Here is a 24,955-nt window from a genome sequence, read left to right as displayed (position 1 = left end):
ATAAGGAACGAACCCAATCTTTTTAGCAGAGGTAAGATAACAGGTGACTGTTATTTTTCCCCATGTGCCATTTTTCACTTATCAAATTTGTAATAGCGAGCAGGTATTGTTGTAACTTCTTCTAAAGCAATGATGGATGCTGTATTTTGAAAACATGTGCAGACACCCTCCGACCGACGGACGCACTGTGCTGGGGGCTGGCCTCGTCCCGCTCTACCCTGCTCCTCACCTCCCATTCCCCAGGAACCTGTCTGGTTTTTCCCCCTCTTCTCTCTGAGCCCTCCAGCTGCACACACCCTCCAAAACAGCTCCACTCTCTCCTGCCTCTGGGCCTTGGCACACCGAGGCCGCTCCTCCTGCAAGGGCCCCACCCGGCTCCCACTCATCCTCGGGCTCCCACTCATCCTCGGGGTGCAGCTCAGACAGCAGCTCCCCGCCCCCGCCCCATGCTCCCCAGCCCTCCGGGCCACCCCTGCAGCACTCAGTGGACACTGAAGTCCTGAGGGCCTGGTCAGATGATCCTCTGGACACGAGGCAGCATTCGGGAATGTTTGTGAGTGCACAGAGCGGCCACTAAGTGAGAGAAGACACTAAACTCCACGCACAGAGCCCCGCCCCCCATCCAGGACCCTTGCCGCAGGAACACAGCTCTCTGAAGCCCACCAGCAAGCCCACGTGAAAATCCAGTCCGCTGCCACAAACCACGTAAGCCAGGCAGTGCACAGCGGCAGCCCCGCCTCAGGTCAGACCCAGACGTGCCCGGGCCGTGCCCGCCTCAGCAGAGTGCAGAGACAGGAGGCACGCCGCTGCCTCAGCACAAGCCAGCCAGCCAGTCCAGGCTGAATCCGACAACCACCCCTGTCCATCGCTGGCCTTCGTCAAGCCCAGAATGGCCAGTTCTCCCTTCTGCCAAACACACTCCGGCCCACGGCGGGGACACGGGTGGCTAGCTGGTCCTGCCCAGACACCAGTCTGCCCGCCCCCCCCGCCACGTCCCTCCCGGGCACGCACCTTCCAGCACCGAGAGCTTGGCGCTCGTGTTGATCTCTCCCAGGCTGTTGGTGGCCGTGCACTCGTAGATGGCTTCGTCGCGCTGCGCCCGTAATGGCTGGATCCGCAGCACAGACCCTGCCCCGTCGTCGAACTCGATCACCTGCCGGAGGACGGACACCTGGTCACAACTTGGTCGGAGTCAGCCATCCTCCAGCCTCCAAACCCCATGCCCCTCGGGGAGAGAGACCCAGGGATCGGACACAGGACCCGACTGCGAAGCAGGCCCACCAGAGTCCCGTCTGCCCCTCCTCACCCGGGGACGTACCTCGAAGCGTTGGGAGCTGACTTTCTTCCCCTTCTTCATCCATGTGATGCGCGGCTTGGGTTCCCCTGTGGCTTGGCACACGAAGGAGGCCACCCCTCCGGATAGCCCAGTCTGGTCCTCAGGGACCTTAACGAAGGCAGGTTTGCCTGGAGAGATGGAGACACCAAGTCACCACAGCATAGCCAACACTAGGTGGCAGTCACGAGGTGGCGGCAAAAAAGATCTATAGAAGAAATAATAGTAGCAATCCACACCCTTGCACAGTGCTTACTAGGTGCCAGGTGCTCTTTAAGGAGCTGTAGGTACATGAGGTGGGTGCTACAATTACTTCTGCTTATAGAAAAGGAAACTGAGGCACAGAGAGGTTGAGGGATTTGCCCATGGTGACACAGCCGGCTGGTGGCAGAGCTGAGATTTGAACTCAGGCGCCAGGAGTCTGGAGTCCACATTTGAACCACTACACGTTGGTCCCCGATGCTGCCCATCAATTCCAAACTCTAGGACAAAGGCACGCTGAGAGCTGCTCAGAACAGCCCCGGCATCTCCCCCAGACTCGTCTCTCCCCGACTGCGTTCCACCTTGGTGAGGGTACCCCATCTGCCCCAAGGCTCAGGCCAGACACTGAGACTCCTCCTCTCCTCCAGCCCCCACATGCCAGCAGTCCCCAAGGCCTAGACCTTCTAAGCATCTCTGGACATCTTCCCAGGTGAATGCTTTCCTGTAAATCTGCCCTTCCACCCTGCCCCCACTGACGGGATTACTGCCTTCCGGCAGCCTGGACAGCCTGGACGTCTCCCCAAATGTCCACAGGGAGGCAGGGGGAGAGAAGGGAGGGGGCGCAGACACTGTCCCGCCACGCCCACATCACCTGGAGCCCACCTGGAGCGCCTGTCCCGATGAATCCCACCACCCAGGGTCGCAGGACCAGAGCAACCTGGCCCTCACTGAGACGCAGTAACACCTCATTAATCCTGACAGCAGATCCATTTCATATTAATCAGGCCAATGAACAGCTCCAGGAAGGCTAATACCGTGAGAAATGACCTTTCAGTCCACCTGCTCAGTGCTGATGCATCCAGGCTTGGCCTGGTCCCTGGCAAAGAAACATGTGTGTGCAATGATGATAATACTTCGCTAAGCACCTACTCTGCACGAGGTACTTTGTCTCATTTAGTCCTTCATTATCATTATCCCGTTTACAGGCTCAGAAAGGTCAAGTCACTTGTCCAAGGTCACACAGCCAATGGAGCGGCACATCCAAGACTGGAACTTAAGCCTGCCTGTTTCCAAGGGGCCAGGCACAAAACCATTCACAGGGTGTGGCCGGAGGCCTTGTCAAGAGCAGGGTCAGTGGCGTGGTGGGAGCCAGGCCAGATCAAAGAAGGCCAAGGAGTAGGAGCTGCAGCGGAGAGAGGGGCTAAGTGGTATTCAAACAAGATTGGCTGGGACAGGGAAGATAAAGAAATATGGCGCCTGGAGGGGGGAGGGTTGGGGGAGGCTTCCATGCGTCTATTTCTTTTTTCTTTTTCCCCCTAAGATGTGAAAGGCAGTGTTTAAATACTGATGGGAAGGAGCCGGCAGAGAGGAAGAGGGTGCCACTCCAGTGGAGAGAGGAGGGACGGCAGATGGGGCAGGGTCCCCGAGGAGGGGCGGGTCCAGGGGGACCACTAGGGTCAGGAGTGACAGCTGCGGGGACAAACAGCAGGGAGGGGCCCGTCTTCCTGAACACCCCAGGGCCCGGTGGGCTCTGGGGGGGTGGTCACTTAATTATTAAGCAAATCCCTCACCCTCTCTGAGCCTCCGTTCTCTCATCTACGAAATGGCGCTGGGGACACAGGCCCGTGCAGGCGAGAGGCGGCGGCCTCTGCAGACCGCCTGCACCGGCTGGACACCAGCGGGCCTGGGGCAAGGGTGGCCACCCCTCTCCTGAGCATTATCCATTTTAAAACCATCCCATGAGGCAGGTAGTATTATCGACCAATTTCTAAAGTGGAGACTCAGGAGGTTAAATGACCGACAAATCTCAGAGTGATTTGCAGGGGAAAGCCAGGGTTTGAGCCGGCGGTCCAAACCTGTAGCCGGGGACTCACCTGACTGCACCCGAAGTCGTTAGAGGGGCAGCTTGGGGTGGAGCCACACAAGCCTGGTGGGGACCAGAGTGACGTGGGGGAACACAGGGGTTCAGGGCGCCTCAGTCTGTCCCGCCCTTGTCCCGACTGTCCTCTGAAGGAGGCTTTGGACACTTCTGGTCTGCGGCTGTCTGCACAGCCTGTCCCTTTCAGACAGGTCCTCTCAGGCAGGACGCTGCCCACTCAGGCTCCGCCAGGGCAGAGGGCTCTGCCGGTGCAGCGCTGCATACACACCACGTCCCCCACCTGCACCACGCACACCTGAGACAGCACTGACACCACCGCAGCCCAGACACCACCCGCCCTTCCCTGGCCCCCCCACCAACCTGCCAAGCAGTCTCCCTGCCTCTAGTCTCGCCCCCTCCAGTCTTTTCTTCACTCAGCAGCCAGGGCGAACGGACAGCCTCTCTCCACTGCTTGAAACTGTCCAAAGCCACCCCCCGCCCGCCTACTACTCTCAAAACAAAATTTAAACAATCGTGACAGACAGAGCCCTGACAGGTCCGCCACTTTCCCGGCTCCAGAGCCCTCGTTGGCCTTTCAGCCCCTGGATAAGCAACCTCCCCTGCGGCCACAGGGCCTTTGCACAGGCTGTTCCTCCACCACAAACCTCTTAGACTACTCTTTAGCCACTAACTCCTATTCACCTTTCTGAACTCAATTTAAAACACATTTCCTCAGGAAACATTCCTCAGCTCCCCATCCCCGCCTCCATCAGCGTGGTTCCTGGTGTCAAGCTCTCTGGTAACTCCATCTGCCTCTCCCACAGCACCGCTCGTGGCCTGTTCTGTAGGTGTGCAAGGTTACTGCTTTGGCTCATGGCTTGTTATGTACATGGGTAAGGTGACTGATTACTTTTTTCCACATTTTGGGGAGTATTTGAGTCACGGCTGCTTCCCCACCCAGAACAATAGCCCTCGGCAGGGCAGATACCGGGCCTCCCTGTTGCAGGGCCCGGCCCAGTTCCTGACACGCAGGGTCAGGAACCAGTGAAGAAGCCACTGACGAGAGAAAGCCTGAGGAGGATGGGGTTTGAAGCCCCTCGAACATTGTGGGGAGGCGGGGGGAGGCCCCTCCGCCAGGGAGAGAAGTAGGGGCAGAAACCGTCCTTGGCTCCAGTCTCAACGTGTCTGCCTAGAAGCCAGGGGCTGGAACCTGCTGAACCGGAATGGCCGAGCGAGGGTGCCTGGGGGCGGGGCGGGGCGGGGCCTCGGCACCAAACAAAGAACCAGAAACTGGGGAGTGGCTCCCGGCCAGGTGTGGGCCTAGAGAGAGCAAGAGAAAGAGAAAGGCCTCAGCACTATGTGGAGGCTGGACTGGGCCCAAGGCCTGGGGCCACGGAGGAGGCGGAACACCCCTTGTAGCCTGGAGCAGGGCCAGCGCCCCGCCTGGCCGGCCACCCACCCGCGGGAGGTTGGCAAGCCTAGCAGTGCAGCCTGAGCCTGGCACCGCCCAAGGGACAGGTCCCTCCCCGCAGTCTGGCCTCACCCTGGCTTTCCTCACCTCCCCCCCACCCCCAGGAGCACCTCCCCTAGCCCAGGAGTCAAACCAAACTCCGGCGCATCCTCCTCTCAAAGCCCTGCCAAGCCCTTGCCCCTTTGTTCACCAGGAGGACCTCTGGGTGGCAGGAACCTGACCATGTCTCCCCCAGCTCCAAACCCTCTGTCTGTCTGTCCATCTCCCTGCTCCCCTCCCCGCACCTGCTCCTGCTAACCTCTCCGGGCTCACCCAGCTTGCCTCTTTCAAAGAACAGCACCTGAGATGGGCCACACACTGTCCTGGACCCAGTGGGCTTGGCACCCCCACCCAGGCCACTCTAACAGGCCAGGTCCCAAGACACCTCCTTGCCTTTGTGCATGCCCTGCTCCTCTCAGGTGCCGCACCCTGGAGCCCTTGGGGTCGGGGTCCCCATCCGAGCACTGATTGTCACATGCCACGGTGACTGGTCAGGCCCCTGGGCAGGTGCACAAAGCCCGGCGACTTGACCAGTCTGTCCAGTGCTGACCCAGAGCTGGTGTTCAGTGAGTGTCTGAACAGAGACCACAAGCCAGGAGGGGCTCTCTGCTCCAGCACAGTGTGACTCCCTCAGCCCGACCCCCCCCCAACTGCATCTTCAAGCATGCCCTGGGGCGAAGAGGGAGTGGGCTGGCCCCGGAGTGGGTGAGCACGCCCCCCAGGGTTCAGCCCTGGGCCACCTCCAAGGGTCTGCCACCAGAGGCTGACTGCTGTTACTCTGCCTTCCCTGCAGAGCAACCCTACACACGACACACACAGCACACGGAAGCAGAGAGCAGACACGCAGCAGCAGTAGCCAGGGACTGCCAGGCAGGGGCGGGAGCTCCCGGAGAGGTGATTTCCCAGGCCCTGAACCGCCTAATGAGCTGGGGACTCATTAGTGCTGGCTCCTGTGACTGCTCCCCACCCCGCCCCAAGAAGCCCACTCAGAGACAACCCTGGGCTCCAGGGGACACTCAGGGAGCCCTAGGCCATGGCCTCCCATGGAGGGAGCACGTACTACATGTCAGGCGCCGTGAACAGGTGACCTCAGTCAACCTTTCCAGGTAGGAGTGATCACCCTCGTTGCGCAACAGGAAGACGGGCCCCGAGAGAGAAAGCAGCCTGCTGGAATCCCCAGGGGACGGAGTCTAGACGGGACTCCGGGCCCTCCACACCCATGAGGACACGTGGAAGCGCGCTGCAGAGCTGCGTGCAGCACTCCACCGTGTTCCAGCCCCACAGGATCTTGGGGGGGGGGGGGCGGGCGGGCGGGGGAACGACGTGCCAGACGCATCCTCAGCTACTCAGGCCCCAGCCCCCACCCACCACCTACCCCTCCAGCCACGGGGCATCCTGTGCTCGGATGCTACAGTTCCAAGTGACTGGGCCGTAACCAGGTCCTGCATCCTTGCCTGTCCCACACGGTCTGGGGACACAAGGAGGACGGGAGTCACGGAGGATCTCCCAGGAGCTCCATAAAGGAGCCCAGGCCCATGCCTGCTTCTTCCCCCAATCTCCTCTCCTTATGCAACACCCCCATTAGCAAATGCCCACTCACCCTTCAGGGACCCCCTCTTCCAGGAGGCCTCCCAAGACGCTCAGGCTACCGCCTCTGTGCCAGCGCGCTCCCGACACGGCACCCACAGCAGGAACCCACGCGCAGGTTCCAAAGGCAGGCCTGTGTTCTTCCCACCCCCACACGCGGCAGATCAGCAGAAAACTCTTCCTACTCAGGACCACCTCTGGCCCCACAAGACTCCCCCTTGAGAAGCCACAAAGCCTCACGTGGCAGTGGGCGGGCAGTGGGTGGGCAGGTAGTGGGTGGGCAGGGGACTGGGGAGCCTCCCGGGCCCCACAAGCTCCACCAGAGCTGACTCGGCACTGACGTTGGGGCATCTGGGCTGACTCTCACAGCTGCTTCCCCACCCCACCCCGGCCCTGCTCCCCTCAGAGGCCAGAGCCCCCATTCATTTGTCTCGTTAAGAGGCCCACAGAAACACATTTGTCCACTCCATGCTTCACTGCGCCGGTCGTCAATTCTCTGGGGTGCCTGCCCTACCTTTCGCCATAGCTCTGGCGGCGTTTGCTGCTCGCCGCTGGCTAGAGGTCTCCTGAGCCCAGCTCAACCCTGGCCACCACAGGGGGACAGACCCAAAAGTGTGTGCAGACCTGTCTCCCAGGCCAGATCACCACCGCTACTGGCCCAGGCCCGTGTCCCACATTCCTCTCTGCCTGGAAGCAGAGGCTAACCCATGTATTTCAGAGTCTCCGGCTGGTTCCTGCCTCCCAGACCCTGACCTTCGGGCTCTGATCCTTAAGGACCAGCACGAAGGGTTTTGGACTCTGCTCTAAAAACTGTTCTGCTCTGCCCCAGCTCCTACAGGGGAACCAGGCCTGATGCCACCCCTTCACTCACTGACTACACTCCAGGACCTGAGCTGGACAGTGGCCTGGCCCCCCAGAACTCACAGCCCAATGGGACAGGCAGCCCCAAAGCAGACGGCCACAGTCACGCACTCTGGTGGAGCACAGAGGAGCAGCACCTGGCCCAGGCTCCTGGAGGAGGTGATGGCTCCAGATGAACGGGAACCGGGCAGGGGAACAGGGTGGGGAAGAGGGTTCCGAACAGAGAAAACGAGAGGACCAGAGGCCTGGGGAGAACACGAGCGACTGAGAGCAGGCAGCATGGCCGGGTGTGGGGTGGGAGGTCAGAGGGCAGGACGAGGTCAGCAGACGCTGGACAAGGCAGGGCCTGAAAAAGGGCTGCGAGCCCTAGGCTTGATCCCGAAGGCAAAAGGGAGGAGAGCGCAGGGTTTTAAACTGAAGGGCGACGCGATCAGGCTTTTGTTTTGTAACGTGACTTTTACTCCGGAATGAAGAGCACATTATGAGAAAAAGAGACCGGAGGCTTGGAAGCGATCAGGAGCTGTTGCATACAAAAGCTCCAACCAGAGCTGAGGGTGGCTTGGGTGAAGGGAGCAGAGAGGGAAGTGGATGCATTCCAAAGATATTTAGAAGGGAGAAACAACAGAACTTGGTGATGGATTAGATGTGGGGTATGAGAGCGAGGCGGCTGGGAGGAGGCCCAGGTTTCTGACTTGGCCGGGTGGGTGGCAATGCCATTCGCCAGGAGAGAAAACAGGAAGACGAGCAGGTTGGGGTGGGGGGTGGGGGTGAGGGGTGCAGGCTGGGGCACGTTGGGTCTGCAGCAGGAGGAAAAGGCAGTTCTTCCCCTAGGAGGTGCTGACTCTGAAAGCCCAGCTGAGCAGCCCACCCCCCCACCTTCAAGCTCCCTGTCTGAAGGCCCTGAGAGTGGCCAGGGTGGGGGTGGGGGAGAGGGAATGTCCAAGGCAAATGACCACACCTGACTCTCGACGAGCCTTCGCCTCCCTGCCACTGTGGGAGTCACACGCGATGACTGTCTACCCCAACCTGCCCCTGCAGGCTCAAGCACTACCTAACCGCTTGGAGATCACCCCCACTCCCTAACCCCACCCTAGTCGGGCCTGTCCAGCCCTCCCACTGCCAGCACCTCAGTGCTCCCATTGCCCCTCACCCCCATACACTCCCCTCCCTCTTGCCCTTCTAGCCCCACCAGGGCCCAGCCAGGGAGGACAAAGGGCAGGAGCTCCAGTCCAACCCCTCTCCTGATCTGGTCCTGAATAATTAATGAGCCTCTGGAGAAAGGGCCTGGGTGGGGCAAGGAGAGAATATCTTTGCCTACAGACTTGGAGTGGGGGGGTGGGGGGAGCCCTACTGCTTGCTGACCCCCAGGGTGACCCCTGGGTTGGCCCTCTGCCACCTCTGGGTTCTGCACAGGCTGGGAACATCCCCTTTCCCCCCAGGGACCTTGGCTCCGACCCCGCCCCTCCCCCTCAGTGTGCAGATTGGCTAAATCAGCCCTGTGCCCCGCCTCCTACCAGTAACCAAGCAGTGGTAACCATGGTGATGGGGCGGGCTGCGGCCAGTCTCACAGTGCCAGGCAGGGGGAAGGGCGCAGGAAAGGGACCAAAGTTCGGAGTTGGATCTGGGTAGGGGACAATTCCACCTCCCCCAACACACACACAGAGGGGTGCTGGAGACCATCTTCCTCTTGGCCAAGTGCAATCTCCCCCGGCCTCCCCGGGGCTGAGGGGCTGGGAGAGGGGGACGCTCCTTTGCCTTGAAGACCCAGGGGAGAGGGAAAGGAGGGGCTGTGCCTTCACACCTGGATACCCCGGGTGCAGAGCTGGGGCAGAGCTATGAGGGCTCTGCCTTCGGGGTCCTCCCTGGATGTGTGGACACAGGTGGCATCCATTCCCAGGTCCACATGCATTCCTCATGCGCTGCCTGCCCGCCCCACTTCCCACGCCAGCCCGACAGGGCCTCCTGCACAGACCTGCAGCGGCGCACGCGGTGCAGGCCCGAGCACATCGCCCAGTGACCACATGAATCCCAGTCGGGTCTCACCCCTAGCCCATAAAAGGGAGTCACGCTTGGACACGCCCAGCCCCGCGGTGTCTTAAGGGACATGCAGGCATTCCATGGGATGCACCCGGGAAGCAAGGAGCTGGGTGCTGCCTGGATAGGGGCTCTCCGTGTCAGGGGGTTCTCTCTAGGACAGAGAAAGGTCTGGAGAGGCACCTAGCCATCCTGTCTTTCCTCGTAGCTGGTCCTGCCCCCATCCCAGAGCCCCACTACGAGGGACACCACCACCTTTTGACCTGGGAGATCCCACACCTCGAGGGGTCAGACTTACTGTCGCCGTGGGCGCCCGCCACCAAACCAAGCATCACAAGTGCGGGCACAAGGGGCACCATCGTCCTCCCTGGGGCTGGTTCAGGGGCCATCCAGGAGTCCAGCACCACGGCCAGCCACAGCCCAGGACAATCGACCTGTGATGGAGAGAAGGGCGAGCCAGTCAGCTGGTATCCTCCAGTGTCTCTGCGGCCCACCCATGCCACCTCCTGGCCTTCCTCCTCACCCAGACCCCTGCTCTTCCTCACTGATTACGGGTCATCATCCACAGCCCAGTTCAACAGACCTGGCCCCCCACCAGCTATACAATGATCACCCATACCTTTTTTTATTTAAAAATTTTTAATTTATTTTAGTTTTAGAGAGAGAGGAAGGAAGGGAGAGAGGGAGAGAAACATTAATGCTTCTTGCGTGCCCCCCACCAAGGCCCTGGCCCACAACCCAGGCACGTGTCCTGACTGGGAATTGAACCAGCGACCCTTTAGTTTGTAGGCTAGTACTCAACCCACTGAGCCACACCAGCCGGGCTCACCCATACCTTCTGACCCCTGTGACCACCCAGGCTCCTCATAGATCCCCTAGTGACCTCCAAAATAGCCCAAGAGTCACATTGTGAGGTAAGGCCTTCAGGTCATTCCCCAAACCTGAACAGGGGGCAGGGGGCTACCGAGACCGGATGGTGTACAGGGACCCTCCATCCCAGATCTTGAGTTTCCTCAAGAGGGAGCAGGGACAGAGGACCAGGGTCAGAGATACACAGAGACCAAACGAAACGAGACACAGACAGGGATCAGACAGAAGTTAGAAGACCCACACAGGCCAGGGACTCCAGAGTCCCTGGGGCACCTGTTCTCCCTCCTCTCCCAGCGGGGAGGAAGCAGGCAGGAGGCCAGACCCCACAGGCTGCGTGCAGACCTGAGCACAGACTCAACAGTGGCGGACAGGATCCAGGTATCAGGGGCTCCAAGTCAAAGCCACAACCTGTCCAGGCTCGCCGGGACTCACTCTTAACAAGCTGCAGCTGCCCACCTGGCCACCCTCATCCTACCCAATTCCCACGGCACCTCCCCACTCCAAAGGGAAGTTACAGGGAGGCCCTAGTGACCAGGAAGCGGGGGGTGCTGAACCCTAGATTCAACCCCACACCTCCTCGCCCTTGTCCCAGCAGGGGCATGGGCAGACTTCACAGGACCACATGCTCCCAAGTGCCACCACGCCGAGACACCAACCTGTGCAGGGGGGAGGACCTCATCTGGGGCGGACCAGGCCTTGCTCACAGGGCTCCTCCCACACTCCCTCCCAGCAGAGCCGGAGCGAGGCCTTCAGCACGGTCACGCCATGCAGCACAGACACACTGCTTTCTCGGCCCAGCCCCCGTGGGGGACTCCTGAGGGTCTGCCTCCCGTGTTCCCCACACAGGGGGCTGCAGGGGATGCACACTGGTGCCCACCAGCTTTGCTCACACCTTCCTCTGGTGCAGGGGCTGGCATGCAAGTCCCTCACCGATGCTCTAAAAATGCCACAAGACACAGAGGAGCAGTGAGTGATAGAGAACACACCTTAGGGACCGCAGCAGCACCCGCTGACTCCAGTGGCGGGTCGAGATCAGGGCCAGGCTCTGGCTGACCCACAAAGTTAAGAACATTTGCAAGGAGGTGACAGGACCGGTGATCGAGAGGGGCACGGCTCAAAGACGGTTCTGCTCCTTCCTAGAATCTGAACCCTAGTCTCAACCGAGAAGGTCAAAGGTCGTGAGGTCAGAAGTCAGTAGGTGAGCAAAGGTGCTGGGACAAAGCAGGCAGGACTGTGGAGAGGAAAGGGGCTGAACACAAAGGGAGGACAGTGGGGACGTCCCCGTCCCAGCTCTTGCCAAAAGCCCGAGACAGGAGCTGAGCAGCAAAAGCAAGAAGTTGAAGGGGTGTGGTGGGCAACCACATCACACCCGGGGCTGTGCTCAGCGATCACAGGGCTCCGGTGGCCGAGACCTCCTGGAGAGAGGGAGCCCCCAACAATGCACGAGGCCTCGCACAGCCGATTTGGGATGGAGGTCACGTATCACAAAGCCCCTTCTGGGCTTGGCCATCAGGTGCTGCGGCGCAGCAGGGCGGCCGACAACAGAATCCAACATCCCAGCAGACATCAGGTGGCGGAACGCCCGGCCAGGCGTCACGGAGGCATGGTCCCCTGACACAATTGTCCCGTAGCCCCTGGCACAGACATCACGGCTCACAGCTCAGCGGTGTGTTGCACCAAAGGACAGGGCAGGGGGGGCTCGTACAGATATCATGGGGGATAGCAATGCAATAACCACAGAGGTTTAACCTCAGCTATAAGCAGCCGGTGTGAGCCCCCTCAGTGCAGGTACCACAGGGCTCCCCCCTCAGAAACACCCACCACAGGGCACAGCTCCCTGGCATGGGCACGCTGGGGACGGAGCTACATGGGACAGACAGCATGGAGGTGCCACTGCACAGCACAGCCACCCTGGAACAGAGGCCACTGACACCATCCTCACAGACTCCACTCCCTGTGGCTGCCCTGGTACCCACAGCACAGTAACACCCCAGTGCATACGTCACAGACATGCAGCTGTCTGACCCAGACACTGTCGGTGAGACAGAGGGTCCCGGCATCATGGGAATGGAGCTGCCTGACTGACAGTCTAGAGGTGTGACTCCCCAGTGCGACCCCCTGTTACAGACATGGTGGAGGTGTCGTCCCGTCCACCTGTACTGGGGACGTGTGCAAGGGTTGTGTGTCCCCAGTACAGCCATCACGGGGTGTAATGCAGAGCAGGTATCATGTCTTGGATGAGATTCTGACCCTGGGTGACCCTGGGCCTCTGGTAACCCCAGCCCGCTGAGACAAACACGGGGGGCTCTGACTCAGGGACTCCAGAGATCCCCCATTTGTCTGGGCCTGCTGTGTTCATGACCCTGTTCAGGTCCAGCAAGCAGAACAGACAGAGGTGGACAAGTTGAAAAGACATTTCCTCCCCCAGAGAGCTCCACCAGTGGCCCATGGACACAGGGACGTGGCTGCCCAGAGAGAGGGGCGACACGGGGACACACACACGCAGACACATTCCCGGGGAATTGCTCAGGCAGCCACGTGGCTGTCCGAGCAGGCCTTCTCCCGCGTCAGCTCCTGGCATGAGCGAGCTGCCCTCCCACCCTGGAGCCCGTGGCGGGAAGCGACTGTCAGGGCAGTGCAGGCCGCTCCCGGCTCGAGGGCCCTGCACTCCGAGTCCCAGGTCCCCAGGCCAGTCCCCACTCCTGAGGGCTCAGGGCTGCCTGTGGGAAAAGGCAGGAGGGGATCAGGGAGGCGGGGCAGTGCTAGCCTTGCTGGGGTGGCAGGGAGCCCGCTGGATCTGGCGCCACTGTGTTAAGCGCAGAGCGCCACCTCTGGCAGTGCCTGGGTGAGCATGGGCTCTCGCTGCCCGAGCCGGACACGAGGCCGGACGGACACCCGCACGCCCAGGCCTGTCGCTGACCCGCGCCGTGGGCCGTCGGCTCTGCCAAGCTGACATCCTCCGGCAGGAAAACAGCTCTGCTATACGACAGAATATAATTAAATGTAATTTTTCTGCATTCGGAATGGTTTTAATATACCCTTTTCCTTTGCTCCGTCAGTATAAAGCTGCCAAGCACCCTTTCCTGGACAGAACTGTCCTTTACTCTCAAATTTTGTCCTTGGAGTTAAAATGTCCTTTCTTGTAGGAAACGACGGTGAAAGCAGACAGCAGTTATTTTTTTAAATCATGTCCTTACTTGGTAAAACAAAAAGCTGCCAACCCCATGCCTGGTCCCCAAGTACTTTGGAAACTGTACTGGTTCATGAAACCGAAACCCCTAGGAGGCAGGGTCTGAGGGAAAACGGGGGGGGGGGGGGGGGGGGACGACAGGCACTGCACCAAGCCACAGGACTCAGAGACAATCGTCACGGAAACGCACCTTCCGCGGAGGTCCTGTCACCTCCACGCAGCCCGACCTGGCCTCCCTGGTCAGCCCCGGAGTCCCACCCCCAGGGACCACGTGACGCCAGAGGTGGGGTGGGGGGTTCCCTGGCTGGGGAACAGCTGGGATCACTCCGACCTCCTCATGAATATGCAAACGCAGATTGATTTGTTTCCCTTGGGCACGTGTTTTTATTCACAAATATTAATTAATCTCCAAATACCACCTGTTCCTTCGGCTTCCTCCCTGCCTCCTGCCCAGGCCAGGACCCCACTCCCAGGAGGCGGGGGCCCCAGAATGGACGTCTGCGGAGGAAGGGCACCCAGGGCCCCACGGGGCGCCGGCCCAGGGGAAAGGCTGGCGTTTGAGCAAGAGGAGCCCGAGGGCGGGGAGGGCTGGAAGCTGTTCGTCTTCTGATCGGCGGGCAGCTAACCAAGCCCTTTTGTCACGTCTTGGACAGTCCACCGCGTGGCACTGCAGCAGCGGCCACGGAGGCGGAAACGGGCTTGTTACACTTGGGAGAGGAAAACCAACATGTTTCCAACTCTCACCAAACCAACCGCCGGATTAGGACGAGAATAAATCGAGGGCTCAGCCCGGACCCGGCTCCGGGGAAGGAGCCGCCGACAGCAGGCTGCCTTCCTCTTCCAGCCAGGGACCAGCGTCCGTGAGCGCAGCCAGGAACGGCCTGCCTGCCCTGCCCGTTCTCAGCCCTCAGCTGCGGAGCCTCCCCTGCCCGTGCAGGGGGATTAAGAGAGGGTTCCAGAGTCTCCAGCAGGTAGGGGGCCCAGGGCCCAGCACAGGCTTAGCTCGGGGGCAGACCACAGGGGACCAGCAGGGGCACCTTCCTACAGCTACCATCCCCAGGCCGCCAGGCCTCGGCCTCCTTCCCTGGGGAGTGGGGCCTCCCTTGGGGAGTGCTCCCCAGCGTGGCTGCCTGCAGGCCTCGGCACTTGCTGCTCTCTCTGCTGGGAAGAACGCCTTTCTCCTGCCCCAGCCACCTACTCACCCTTCAGAACTCAGCTCGGGTGGCCCATCACTGAACACCTGGTCCTCCCCAGTTCTCCAGACTTGTGCGGCTTAGCAAGGCAGCGAGAGGTGATGCAGCCCAGTGGTTACCAACCCAGGGCGACTCTGTTCCCCGCAGGACACTACACAACGTCCGCAGACACCTGCCAGCACTGAGGACAGGCCGGGGGCAGGTGCTACTGGCATCCCGTGGGAAGAAACAGGGATGCTGCCAGACATCCTCGAGACACCCTGTCAGAGGCCAGCCCGCCACCACAAAGGGCTGCCTGGTCAGTGTCATCAGTGCTGAGGTTCAGAAACCCTCATGGAGACAGCAAGCTCTTTTGTAGACATGGCCTAGGGACTGCCCTGGCCCCTGCCCCGGAACCCGGTCCCCAGCCAGCACCCCGGGGCCAGCTCCCAAAGAGGCTTCAGCCTGACTCAACTCCTGTATTAGCTGTCCGCGGGCCTCCGGGTCTGAGAGCATCACCCCACCCATCCCTGCCCCACCCGCCTCCAAGTCAGCCTTGCCTCCAGAAGCTGAGCTTCATAGCACACCCCACCCCTTCACACAAGGTGGCCTCCCCAGAAGACAGGGGGCTGCACTTTTAGGCGCCTTTTCTGGTAAGGCCAGGCTCCCGAATAGGTGAGACCCATTGTCTCAGAATGGACAGGTAAAGGGATGCAGGTATTCCCATACCCATCCTCCCCACCTGACCTTCCTGAGCTGTGCTGAGCCCCTCCCGCCTGCAGCTTCTAACTAACCTCAATGTCCACCTTACCACACGCAGGACCCAGCCCCCAGCGGATACCCGATACACGCTCACTTCCCTCCCCTGCCCTTTGCTTCCATGCCCTGTGCCTTCGTCCGTCCTTGCAGAACGAGGCTCTGAGCCAGGAGGCAGGGTGATGAACAAGACAGCCCTGGGCTCTGCCTTAAGGAGCTCACAGAGGATGGCCCAACGGGAAGTCAAACTCCCCATCCCGCTCCACCTCCAGGTCCCCGTGTCGGCGACAGGTACCATGCTGGCCGGGCCTCCTCCGATTCTCTCTTCTCCTCACCCCACATGCCCAGCTGGTCAATATGGTGGGTTTTTTTTTTTTATTTTAAAAGTATGTTTATTGATGAGAGAGAAAGGGAGAGAGAGAGAACATCAGTTGGTTCCCTCCCATAGGTGCCCTGACTGGGAATCAAATCTCCAGCCTTTTGGTGCACAGGGCAACGCTCCAACCGACTGAGCAACACTGGCCAGGGCTGGTCAGTAAGTTCGAATTTGCCCGGCACCCATCCCAGCCACCACGTTAGTAAGAGCTGCCACTGCTCACCTCTTAAGTGGGCTTCACGCCTTTGGTCACTCCTTCCAACCTGCCCTGCACACAGACCATACCGCCCCCTTTAGCTCACAAACATGCAGATCTGATCACGCCCCTCAAGCACGCCGTGCCTGCTGCTTTTTTCCACAGTGAGCACACAGGCAGCGTCTCGTAAGGAGTACAAAGGACGGGAGATGGTAGATGGACGCGCGGACGCTGCTTCTCTGCTTAAGGATCTTCAACACCTCCACGTTACCCTCAGGAAAAAGCCCCAGGTCTTTAGCCTGACACCCAAGGCCCATCATGCTGACTCCAACTTAATGCTCCAACCTCATTCCCTGCAACCGCAACACACCACTTGTGCTTCTAGCAGAAAGTAAGGAGGAGACCTCAAGGAGCAAGGAAGGGTACGCCCCGGCTCTATGGGTAGCCTACTTCTCCTACCCTGGCCAACAGCTGGTGAGAACAGGCTTCCCTACAGAAACACGGTGAGTGGAAAGGCAGGCAGATCCCAGGACGCCACCGGGAAGCCTACTCCACACCCACAGCAGCCGACAAGCTGTGTATCGGTCCCCACCCACCCCCATCATCCACCCCAGTCAGAGTCAGAAACCCGGGCGGCATCCCTGACGCCGCCCTCCCTCGCGCCCCACATTCAGTCCTTCACCTCATCCTGTGACTCCTCCACCTCCCTAGGCAGCACTCGAATCCCTGCTCTCCACCTCCATCACTACCTCCCTGACCCGGGCCTCCGTCATCCCTCCGCCACACGCACCGCGGATCAGGTCGTGCCCCTAGTGACATCCCTTCTGTGGCCTTCTGCCAGCCTGTGTCAAAACCCGAGCCACTCAGTCTGGCCCACAGGACCCCTCTGCGCCCCTGCCCCCAAACCCCTGGGGCGCACTCACCCGGCCTCTGCTTGCTCACACCAGTCACTCTTGGACGACCAGCACCGAGGGCAGGGTGCCGGGGCCTCTGCTCCTTCCTGGGGAGAGAGGAAAGAATGACAACATCACGCGTTTCATCACAGCGGAGTATGTACTGACACAGAAAGACAGTCAAGATGTGCTATTTATGCAGGGGGAGAAAGCAGGTGATGGAACTGTTTGTGAAGGACAATCCCCATTTAGCAAAAACACCCTTCTCCCCGCTCGCTCGCTCGCCCATTTGATACTCCTGAGCACCTACTATGCGTCAGGCTTTCTTCCAGCCATCCGGCATCTAGATGTGAACATCCTAGACCAAGTCCCTGGCCTCAGCAGGAAAACTGTGTCCAACCTCCTCAACATAACTCTCCAGCCAGTGAAGCCGTCGGCACTGCCCGCCCAGCAGCCCCTGCCCAGCTCCCCTCCCTCCCGGCCGCCAACTGCAAGAACGTCCTCTTCGGGCTGGCGCATGTGCCGCATTCCTTCCAGTTGTCAGCCTATATGTCTCCGCCTGGAACGTTCTAGCCATGAGTTTCTAGCCAGTGACCCCTCAGGTCTCAGGGCCGATGGTACTTTCTCACGTGGCGTCCTAGCCCACATGCTGGACTCTGCCTTGGAGCAGATGCCAGAAATGCGATGGTTTATTTACTTATACATTTGCTGAGGGGCCACTGAGTCACACCCAAAAGCTAGGTGTGTGCCTGGTTCAGCTCCGTACCCCTAGCACCCAGCAGAGAGCTGGCACATAGTAGGTGCTCCGTCAAGGCTTGCTGAATACGTGGATGAATGCACAAATGAGTTCCTGGAAAACAAGCCAGCTTGGAAGCACCACACCAGCATACGTGCAGCCTTCAAAGAAGCTTCAAAAGCAGTATTTATGTTTGACTTTCTGCTTCTCTATAATTTTTAAAATGAAGGTGTGCCCTGGATGCCTCTTCTGCTGGCACGCAGACAGCCACAGGAGCGGGCCCCTTCCCTCTAGAACCATCACTGAGTCCGCACCAGTGTGGGCACCGTCCTGGGTGGGGGCAGAGGCCAGACATGCCCACTCCACCTCATCGCCACCTCGCCACAGCTCAGTGCCTTGGCACTGCTGCTGGTGCCCACGAGGCGCAGGCTACACCTCGCAGCCGGCTTCTCCTCAGCCCCACTCCCCATACAGCAATGCCATCTCAGCTCCTCCCAAATCGGAAGCACAGATCGGAGCTCAGGGAACACCCTCACAGCCCAGGCCAGCCTCCTGTCCCTGGGACTCACTCAAGACTGACAATTTCGTCAACATGGGGGATGTCCTCAGTGACTGAAGACTCACCAGCCCAGTACCATCCACACCAACCGTGTGGCGCTCAATCTCTCCTGTTTCCCTCACCCCCAGCCCCCCAAGAACCAACAGCCCTGGGGCTCACTCAGAATGGCTTCTCTCCCCCAGATCACCGAGTTTCTCCAAAAAGTTCCCTGTGGCCGCTGCTCCTGGCACACAGGCTGCCAGGCAGGTCTGGCCAGACAAACCAGCTTCCGTATCCCAAACTCAAAGGCCCATTTGTCTGGGGATGCCCGCAGGGCCTCACAGTGCCCGACGTGAGGTAGCTGTTGGCTCTACCGTTGCTCAGGGACCCTGAGGCAGAGGGGCGGAGTCCCCGGCAGAGAACAGCAAAGCCAGCAGGCAATTCGGCCGTGCCCACGGCCACACCAGGAGCATGGGGCCTGGTGCCTGCAGACTGGACCTAAACCGAGCAGGAGCCACACCTGCAGTATGTACCCCAATGGCCTGGAGAACACACAAACAGGTACTTGGAAAGACCCTAGTACACACAGAACTGCACCAGGGCAGGGTTCCAGAACAGCACCCCACCCAAAACTACACCAGTCCGGGAGCACACTGCCTCCAAACCACCTAGAGAGCCACTCAGAATCACCCCTCAGCTTCACCAGAACCACGCCAGGCTCACCCCGGGACGAGCCCAGAACAGTCATTGACTGCCAGATACACCCAGAGCACCAATGAGAAAGCTACTCAGAAAGAACCTGACTGGTACCGAAAACAGGTCAGAAATCTCTGTCTGGCACCCAGAAAGGCCTCAGAAGGGTGAGGTTGGCAGCCTGGACCAAAATCAGGTGAGACGGCCTTGGCACCGACCCGGAGCTGGCCCCCACCCCAGCAGGCCGCTCCCTCACCCCCCAGGCCTGCAGGCCGGCCTGGCAGCGGGACCAGGGACAAGCTGAGATCTGGAGGAGCAGCCCGCAGGCAGCGCCTGTGGCTGCACCAGGAATAGTCCCCAGACACAGCAGCGACAACACTGCCGAGGAGTGGGAACCACTGTTCCTGGATCTGGAGGGCGGGGACACACACAGTCCCGGTGCGTCAGAGTGTCCCCGTCCCACGTCCGCCGTGCTCAGAGGAAGGCGTGGGAATAAAGAGCCTCACTAGACGTCCAGGGTCCTGGAGGGTGGGGGACACGGGCGACTGAACTGCCCCTCCCGAGAGCCCCCTCCACCATCCCAAACCGAACACCGGGTCTCTTCCCCAGCGCGTCTTCCTTCAGTCTTCTCGTGCCAGCCCACCTGAAGGTCAGAAACACCTGAGCGACACACACAATCCCAAAAACACGATGAGGGATGAGGGCTGGGCACTCCCTTGGTTGAGCTCCCCCAACTTGCTAGGCTAAGCTCGGGACTGCAGCTACTTTAGGTGAGCAGGGACCCCTCACCGTCACAAGGCAGTTTTTAAAGCCCCCCCACCACATTCTGATGGAGTGGGGCTGCACCCCCACACCGATGAGGGCTATGGTGAGGACTGCTGACACCGAGACCGTGCTCACTAGATGCCAGGCCCTGTCCTAAGCACTCTCAGCACATTAACTTTCATGCTCATAACAACCCTACAGGGCACAGGACTGCATCGCACACAACACATGAGAAAACCGATTCGGAAACGCTCAGCGACTCGCTCCAGGTCGCACCGCAGTTAGGTGGAGCTGACCCTCAGCAGTCAGAGACCAGGGCCGTGCTCTTGACCACTGAGGCTGTCTTCTCCTCACGAGCACAGCTCTGCCCTCACTCACTGTCCGTCCTTGCTCGGGCTCAGGCTTCTCTCTCAAACTCCAGAGGCTCGCCCCCACCCCCTCCTGCATGTCCCCTCCACCCCTGCCCCAACCTCAAATGCTGCATCTCAAAAGCAAGGTGTCCAACCATGAGCTCATTACCTGCCCCCACCCAAACCGACCTCTCCTCCCAAGTCCCCAGCTGGGAGAAGACCCCCACTCCATCACTCCCAGGAACCTGCACCCCTTCCTCCTCCCCACCCCACATCCAACGAACCATCCTGTCCTAGAAACTATGCCTTCCAAGTGGCGCCAGGACCCTGCTCTATCCTAGCCCCCGTCATCGCTCCCCTGACTTCCCCAAACAAACCCTCCTCCTCACTGAGCACCTTGGCTCCATCCATTTCCCGTAGCATCAGAATCTTCCAGAAACAAATCTAATCACACAGTGCACACGTCCCACCCCAAGCTTTAATCCTTTGGGTCCCCCTTTCTGTGTTCTCCGAGTGAAGTCCTAGCCAATTAAGAGGGCATTCAAAGCCTTCTGTGCTCTACTGTATCTCTTGAACACTCCACAAGTGACTAGACCTCTGAGTCTTCACTCATATTATTACTTTTTTCTTTTCCCTACCTGGAGCACCCTTTCTTCAACTGAAGAACTCCTATTCATCTCTCAAAACCCAATTCAGATAGCCCCTTCTTGGTTTCCTCTGGGACTTGTCTCACACTGGCCCCTGGATTCTCTGCATTATCATGTTGAATCCCCCGCAGCTTCTAACCTCAGCTTAGAGTTACAGCTGCCTTAGGCGAGCTAATGCTGAGCTCAACCTCAGCAGCTACTAAGGGGTGGTGGGTCGCCTCTTCTACACAGCTAGCTGTCAGTCCCACAGGAAGCGAGGCAGCCTGGCTGAAAGTGCCTAGCCCAGGGTTTGGCACACAGTCGGCAATCAATAAGAGGTTACTGAATTGCTCTGCATTCCCATGATGCAGTCTGTTCCCCCAGGGACCATGAGCTTCTCAAGGGCAAGGCCCAGGCTGCAAGCTTGGTCCAAGCACACAGCAGTGTCAGCCACACGAGAAGCGATACCCCTTCTGCCGATGCACCACCCCACAGTTCCCTTGGATTCTCACAACAGCCGTGGCACCTGACCAGGGTCGGATTAGCTGCTCCATCCTACAGGGGGTAAAACTGAGCCGCAGGGGGGAAGGGTGCTCCTTAAGATCTGAAGCTAGAAAGTGGGAGATCTATGCTGTATGTCACAGCCTCTGTGGAGAAGGTTGGGGTCCCCCCTCCTCCTGACCGAGGGCCCTCAACAGTGGACTTCCAGTTAGCATGATGGGAGGGGCAGCACAGATTGCCGGGGCCAGCATTTTGTTGCACACCGGTGCAATGCCAAGAAAAGTTTTAGGCAGTCCACTACTGTAGCCCCCTGCCCAAACCGCTTTACCAGCACTCAAGTCCAGCCTCCCCTCTCAAAAGTCCCGATACAACATCCACCCTGACCAGGCACAAAGCTGGACTGAGAGGAGGTCAGGAGCTGCAGGCGGGAGAAAGGCAGGGAGGAAGAAAGGAATTATATTAAAACAACTTCCTTGTTAAAGGAAAGACAAAAGGGAAGAGGAAGAGCAGTGAAATAGAAAGCACCACTAGAGAGACATTGCAAATCGTAAGGAGGACAATGAGCAAGCAAAAGTGTGCAATAAAGTGTGCTTGAGGATGCACCAAACTGCGAGTGTGCACACACCCCTTCCTGGATGTGCACAACATCACTGTAGGAGCACAAGCACAAAGAGCTGCATGGCATGCAAGCACAGCAGATTCCAGACCTCTGGCTGCCATGCAGCCCAAGTGTGCAAAAAACTGTCTGGGCAGGAAGGCCAGTGGATGTTGTGTGTGTGTGTGTCGGGGGCAAACTGAGTGTGGGAACGAGAGGGCTGTGAGCGTGTGGCCTGTGCTTGGGGCTGCGGATGCGGGGGGCGGGGGGGCTGTGCTTGGGGAGTTACACCTGCTCCTTCTTGAGGCCCTAGGCTCATTCATAGAATCAGTGAAAAACTGAGATTTTCTTGCTCCCTGAAGCAAGAGTTAATCAGGAGCCAAGCATAGAATTTCCTGAGATTTCCTGTTAGAACCCTCCTCTGGATCATATCAGATCCCTGCTGCCTCCCCAAGGATCCCTCCGCAGGTCCTTTCTCTTCTCAGGGGACTCCTCACCAACAAAGACCCCACTGGAAACACCACCGGGGCTCCTTTTCCAGGCCTCTCACTCCCATGCACTTCCTGGATTCTCGGGCCAGATCCCACACCAGGTCACTCTGGATCCCCGCCCTAGTCCGTTCAGTAGCCCAAGTAGAGCCTTTATCACCAACAGTCAGCAGTCCAGCCTCCCAGCTCTGCCTTGCTGCCCCCAGGGGAGTCCAGAGGATTCCCCTCACACTGGCAGCCTCCCTTCCATTTCACAGCTCACACAGGGACAGGACTCCCACCTCCCAACCTGTTCCAGCTCTTGGGGGGAATGTTGAAATAGGGAGAAAGGCCAGCCCCTCCCCCACCCTGGGGTGGAAGAACCTGAGGGGCAGCATTCCAGAGAAATGGAGAGGGGGCCTAGCAGAGGGGTGTGGAGACTCGGGTCAGTGGGAGACAGAGACACCAAGAGACCGGTGAGAGACACGACAGAGAGATCCGGGAAGGGGGACTCAGAGATGTGGGCGAGGACCACAGGGAGCCCTGAGGAGGGGGCACAGAGAGACCTGGGGAAAGAGAACAGAGACCTAGGGAGGGAAAGCAGAGAGACCTGGGGAAAGAAAGCAGAGAGACCCTGAGATTGCGGGGGCTGGGGGTGGGGGGAGTTTGGGAGGCAGTGACACAGGGAGACAGAGATACAGAGACGTTGAAGGGCAGAGATAGAGACCGAGACACAGAGGAAAAGGGAGAAAGAAGCGGAGAGGGAAATGTGGGCACCGCGATGAGGACCAGGGCACACCAGGACGGGACGGGACGCGGGGCGGTGACTGAGTGAACTTTACGGAGCGGGTCCGAGTGGACACGTCCTCCCGGGACAGGGCGCTCCAGGGCCATCACGTCGCTGCACTGGAGTGGGGGTGGGCACAGCATGTCCCGGCCCCTCACCAGCCCGCGCTGGTGATTGAGGGGGGTGAGGGCTCCAAACTCGCGCCGGCGCACCCCGGGACCGCACGTGCGCCGGGGCCGCGAGTGAGACTGGGGCGCGTCGGCTGCGGATCCCCGGCCGGCTGGGAGGGGGCGCCGGTGCGGCGGGGGCGCGGCCTGGACCCGCCCGGGGTTGGGGTGGTGGGAGGTGGGAGGTGGAGGGCCGCCCCCGGAGCGCGTCGGCGCTGGTGGAAGGGGGGAGGTGGGGTTGGGCCGAGGAGGGAGAGCATAAATGCAAAAGGGAAACTTTGCTCTGGGGGGGAGGTTCAGATTGCGGCTCAGGTGCGGCGGGGAGGCCGGTCTAGGCGGGGGAGGGCAGCAAGGGGCCGGCTAGCCGGCGGCGGTGGGGGGCGCGTCTGCCGTGGGGTGAGCGCGGGGAGGAGCCGCGGGGTTGGGTGGGGGGGCTGCTGAGCAGAGGCTGCGGGCGAGGCAGGTGGGGGCGCGGCCGGGCCTCAGCGGCGCCCCTAGCCCCCCGGGACCGCCCCCATCTCCGTTGGGTAGACGCGGGAAGAGGGCGGGGGGGAGTGAGGAAGGAATCTATGCAGAGGGGATTGGAAGGGGGCTCGGGGGTCACTCACCGCCTCTCCAGGGGCCGTCGGACCGCATGTCCCCCCCAAGCCGCTGGGCTGCTGCTCCCTCTCCTCTTCTGCCGCCGCCCCGGGGTCCCACTCCCTGGAGCTAGAGCCAGAGCCCTAGCTAGAGCCGGAGCCGGAGCTGGAGCCGCCGCCTCTGCCGCCGCCGCCACCGCTCCCGCCGCTCCCGCGCCAGCTCCAGCCGCGCGCCCCTGCTCGTGCCCGGGCCCGCGCCCGCGCCCCTGCCGTGCTCGTCCCCGGCGCAGCCCCTCCCCTCGTGCACTCTCGCTCTTAGAACCGCGCAGCCGAGTAGGCCCAGGGAGGCCACAACCCAACCCCGACTGCACACCGACTGGAATTCCCTATATTGAACCAGAACCCCAATAATGAGCATGTACAGTCCCAAACTCCCACACGAAGTCCAGATCCTATTAGCGGACTTCCCGATTTTAATATGACCCCCCCCATAGTAATGTGAAACCAATTCTACCCCATTGCCTCCCCATACTGATCTGAATCTAATGTTCAGCCACCCCCAAACTCAAAAAATGAGTTTAAACCCCTCAATCTGCCCCGAAATTGGCTCAAGTAATGATTTAAATCTGAAGCCCCATATCAAGCCCAAAGAACGATTTTGACTCTAAATCTCCTTGTCGCCCTTAACTAGCTTGATAGGACCAACCTGGTCCTTAAATGGACCCCAACACTAATACTGAGCCCCCATTGCTAAACAAAACCTAATATCCAATAGCTGTTATGAACCCCAGTACTTTCTGCTGAACCCCAAACCTTACATAAAACTCCTTCCGATCCCAATCCCAGATCAATGCCAACACACTTCCTAAATTGGGATACCCAATTTCTGAACTGAGATTGGGTCACCAGAAAAGAACCTAGTACAACTACTCACCTCAAACCACGCACATCCTTGGCGCCATTTTAGGACCCTAACTTGACCCAACTCTAGTAATAATCTTTGGAACCTAAGATTAATGAGATAGGCTTTGCAGAAACTCCATGCAAATCCACTTCATCCCCATACTCACCGCCTACTTCTCTGACCCAAGGTCAGCCCCCAATCTAGGCTTGGCAACACCCCAATATTTATGTCAATTTCACCTGGGAAGCTGAATCAAGTCTAGAATTGGCCCTTGAATTCAGGACTTGATAATGTCCACCAAACCTAGTAGAAACCATGGTATTGAGTTTCTGACTCCACAAACCAAAGCCATATGCTAACCCTGTAAATTTCTGGGCTAAATCAATAACTTACGGGAAGATTTATTCTGCC

The 24,955-nt window shown here is 59.6% G+C and overlaps 1 protein-coding gene across 16 annotated transcripts in view; it reads right to left on the bottom strand.

The window, feature by feature from the left end:
* PTPRF (protein tyrosine phosphatase receptor type F) overlaps positions 1 to 23,859 on the bottom strand; it is an 82,273-nt gene extending 58,414 nt beyond the window's left edge. For 15 of the 16 annotated variants that reach the window (XM_036025893.1, XM_036025896.1, XM_036025903.1 and 12 more), the window contains exons 1-5: positions 23,671 to 23,850; positions 16,868 to 16,944; positions 9,683 to 9,818; positions 1,319 to 1,464; positions 1,012 to 1,153 (exon numbers count right to left, since the gene is read on the bottom strand). In XM_036025893.1, coding sequence (XP_035881786.1) covers positions 1,012 to 1,153; positions 1,319 to 1,464; positions 9,683 to 9,773 — 379 coding nt within the window. In that variant the 5' untranslated portion in view covers positions 9,774 to 9,818; positions 16,868 to 16,944; positions 23,671 to 23,850. Of the gene's footprint in view, positions 1 to 1,011; positions 1,154 to 1,318; positions 1,465 to 9,682; positions 9,819 to 16,867; positions 16,945 to 23,670 lie in introns of all 16 variants that reach the window. The other variant, XM_028512055.2, reaches the window with a different exon arrangement.
* Between the last annotated feature and the right edge of the window lie 1,096 nt (positions 23,860 to 24,955).

The sequence above is a fragment of the Phyllostomus discolor genome, chromosome 5 (assembly GCF_004126475.2).
Source record: "Phyllostomus discolor isolate MPI-MPIP mPhyDis1 chromosome 5, mPhyDis1.pri.v3, whole genome shotgun sequence".
Classification (NCBI taxonomy): Eukaryota; Metazoa; Chordata; class Mammalia; order Chiroptera; family Phyllostomidae; genus Phyllostomus; species Phyllostomus discolor.
The sequence above is the reverse complement of the archived record's forward strand: the minus strand, read 5'-3'. Positions and strand labels throughout refer to the sequence as shown.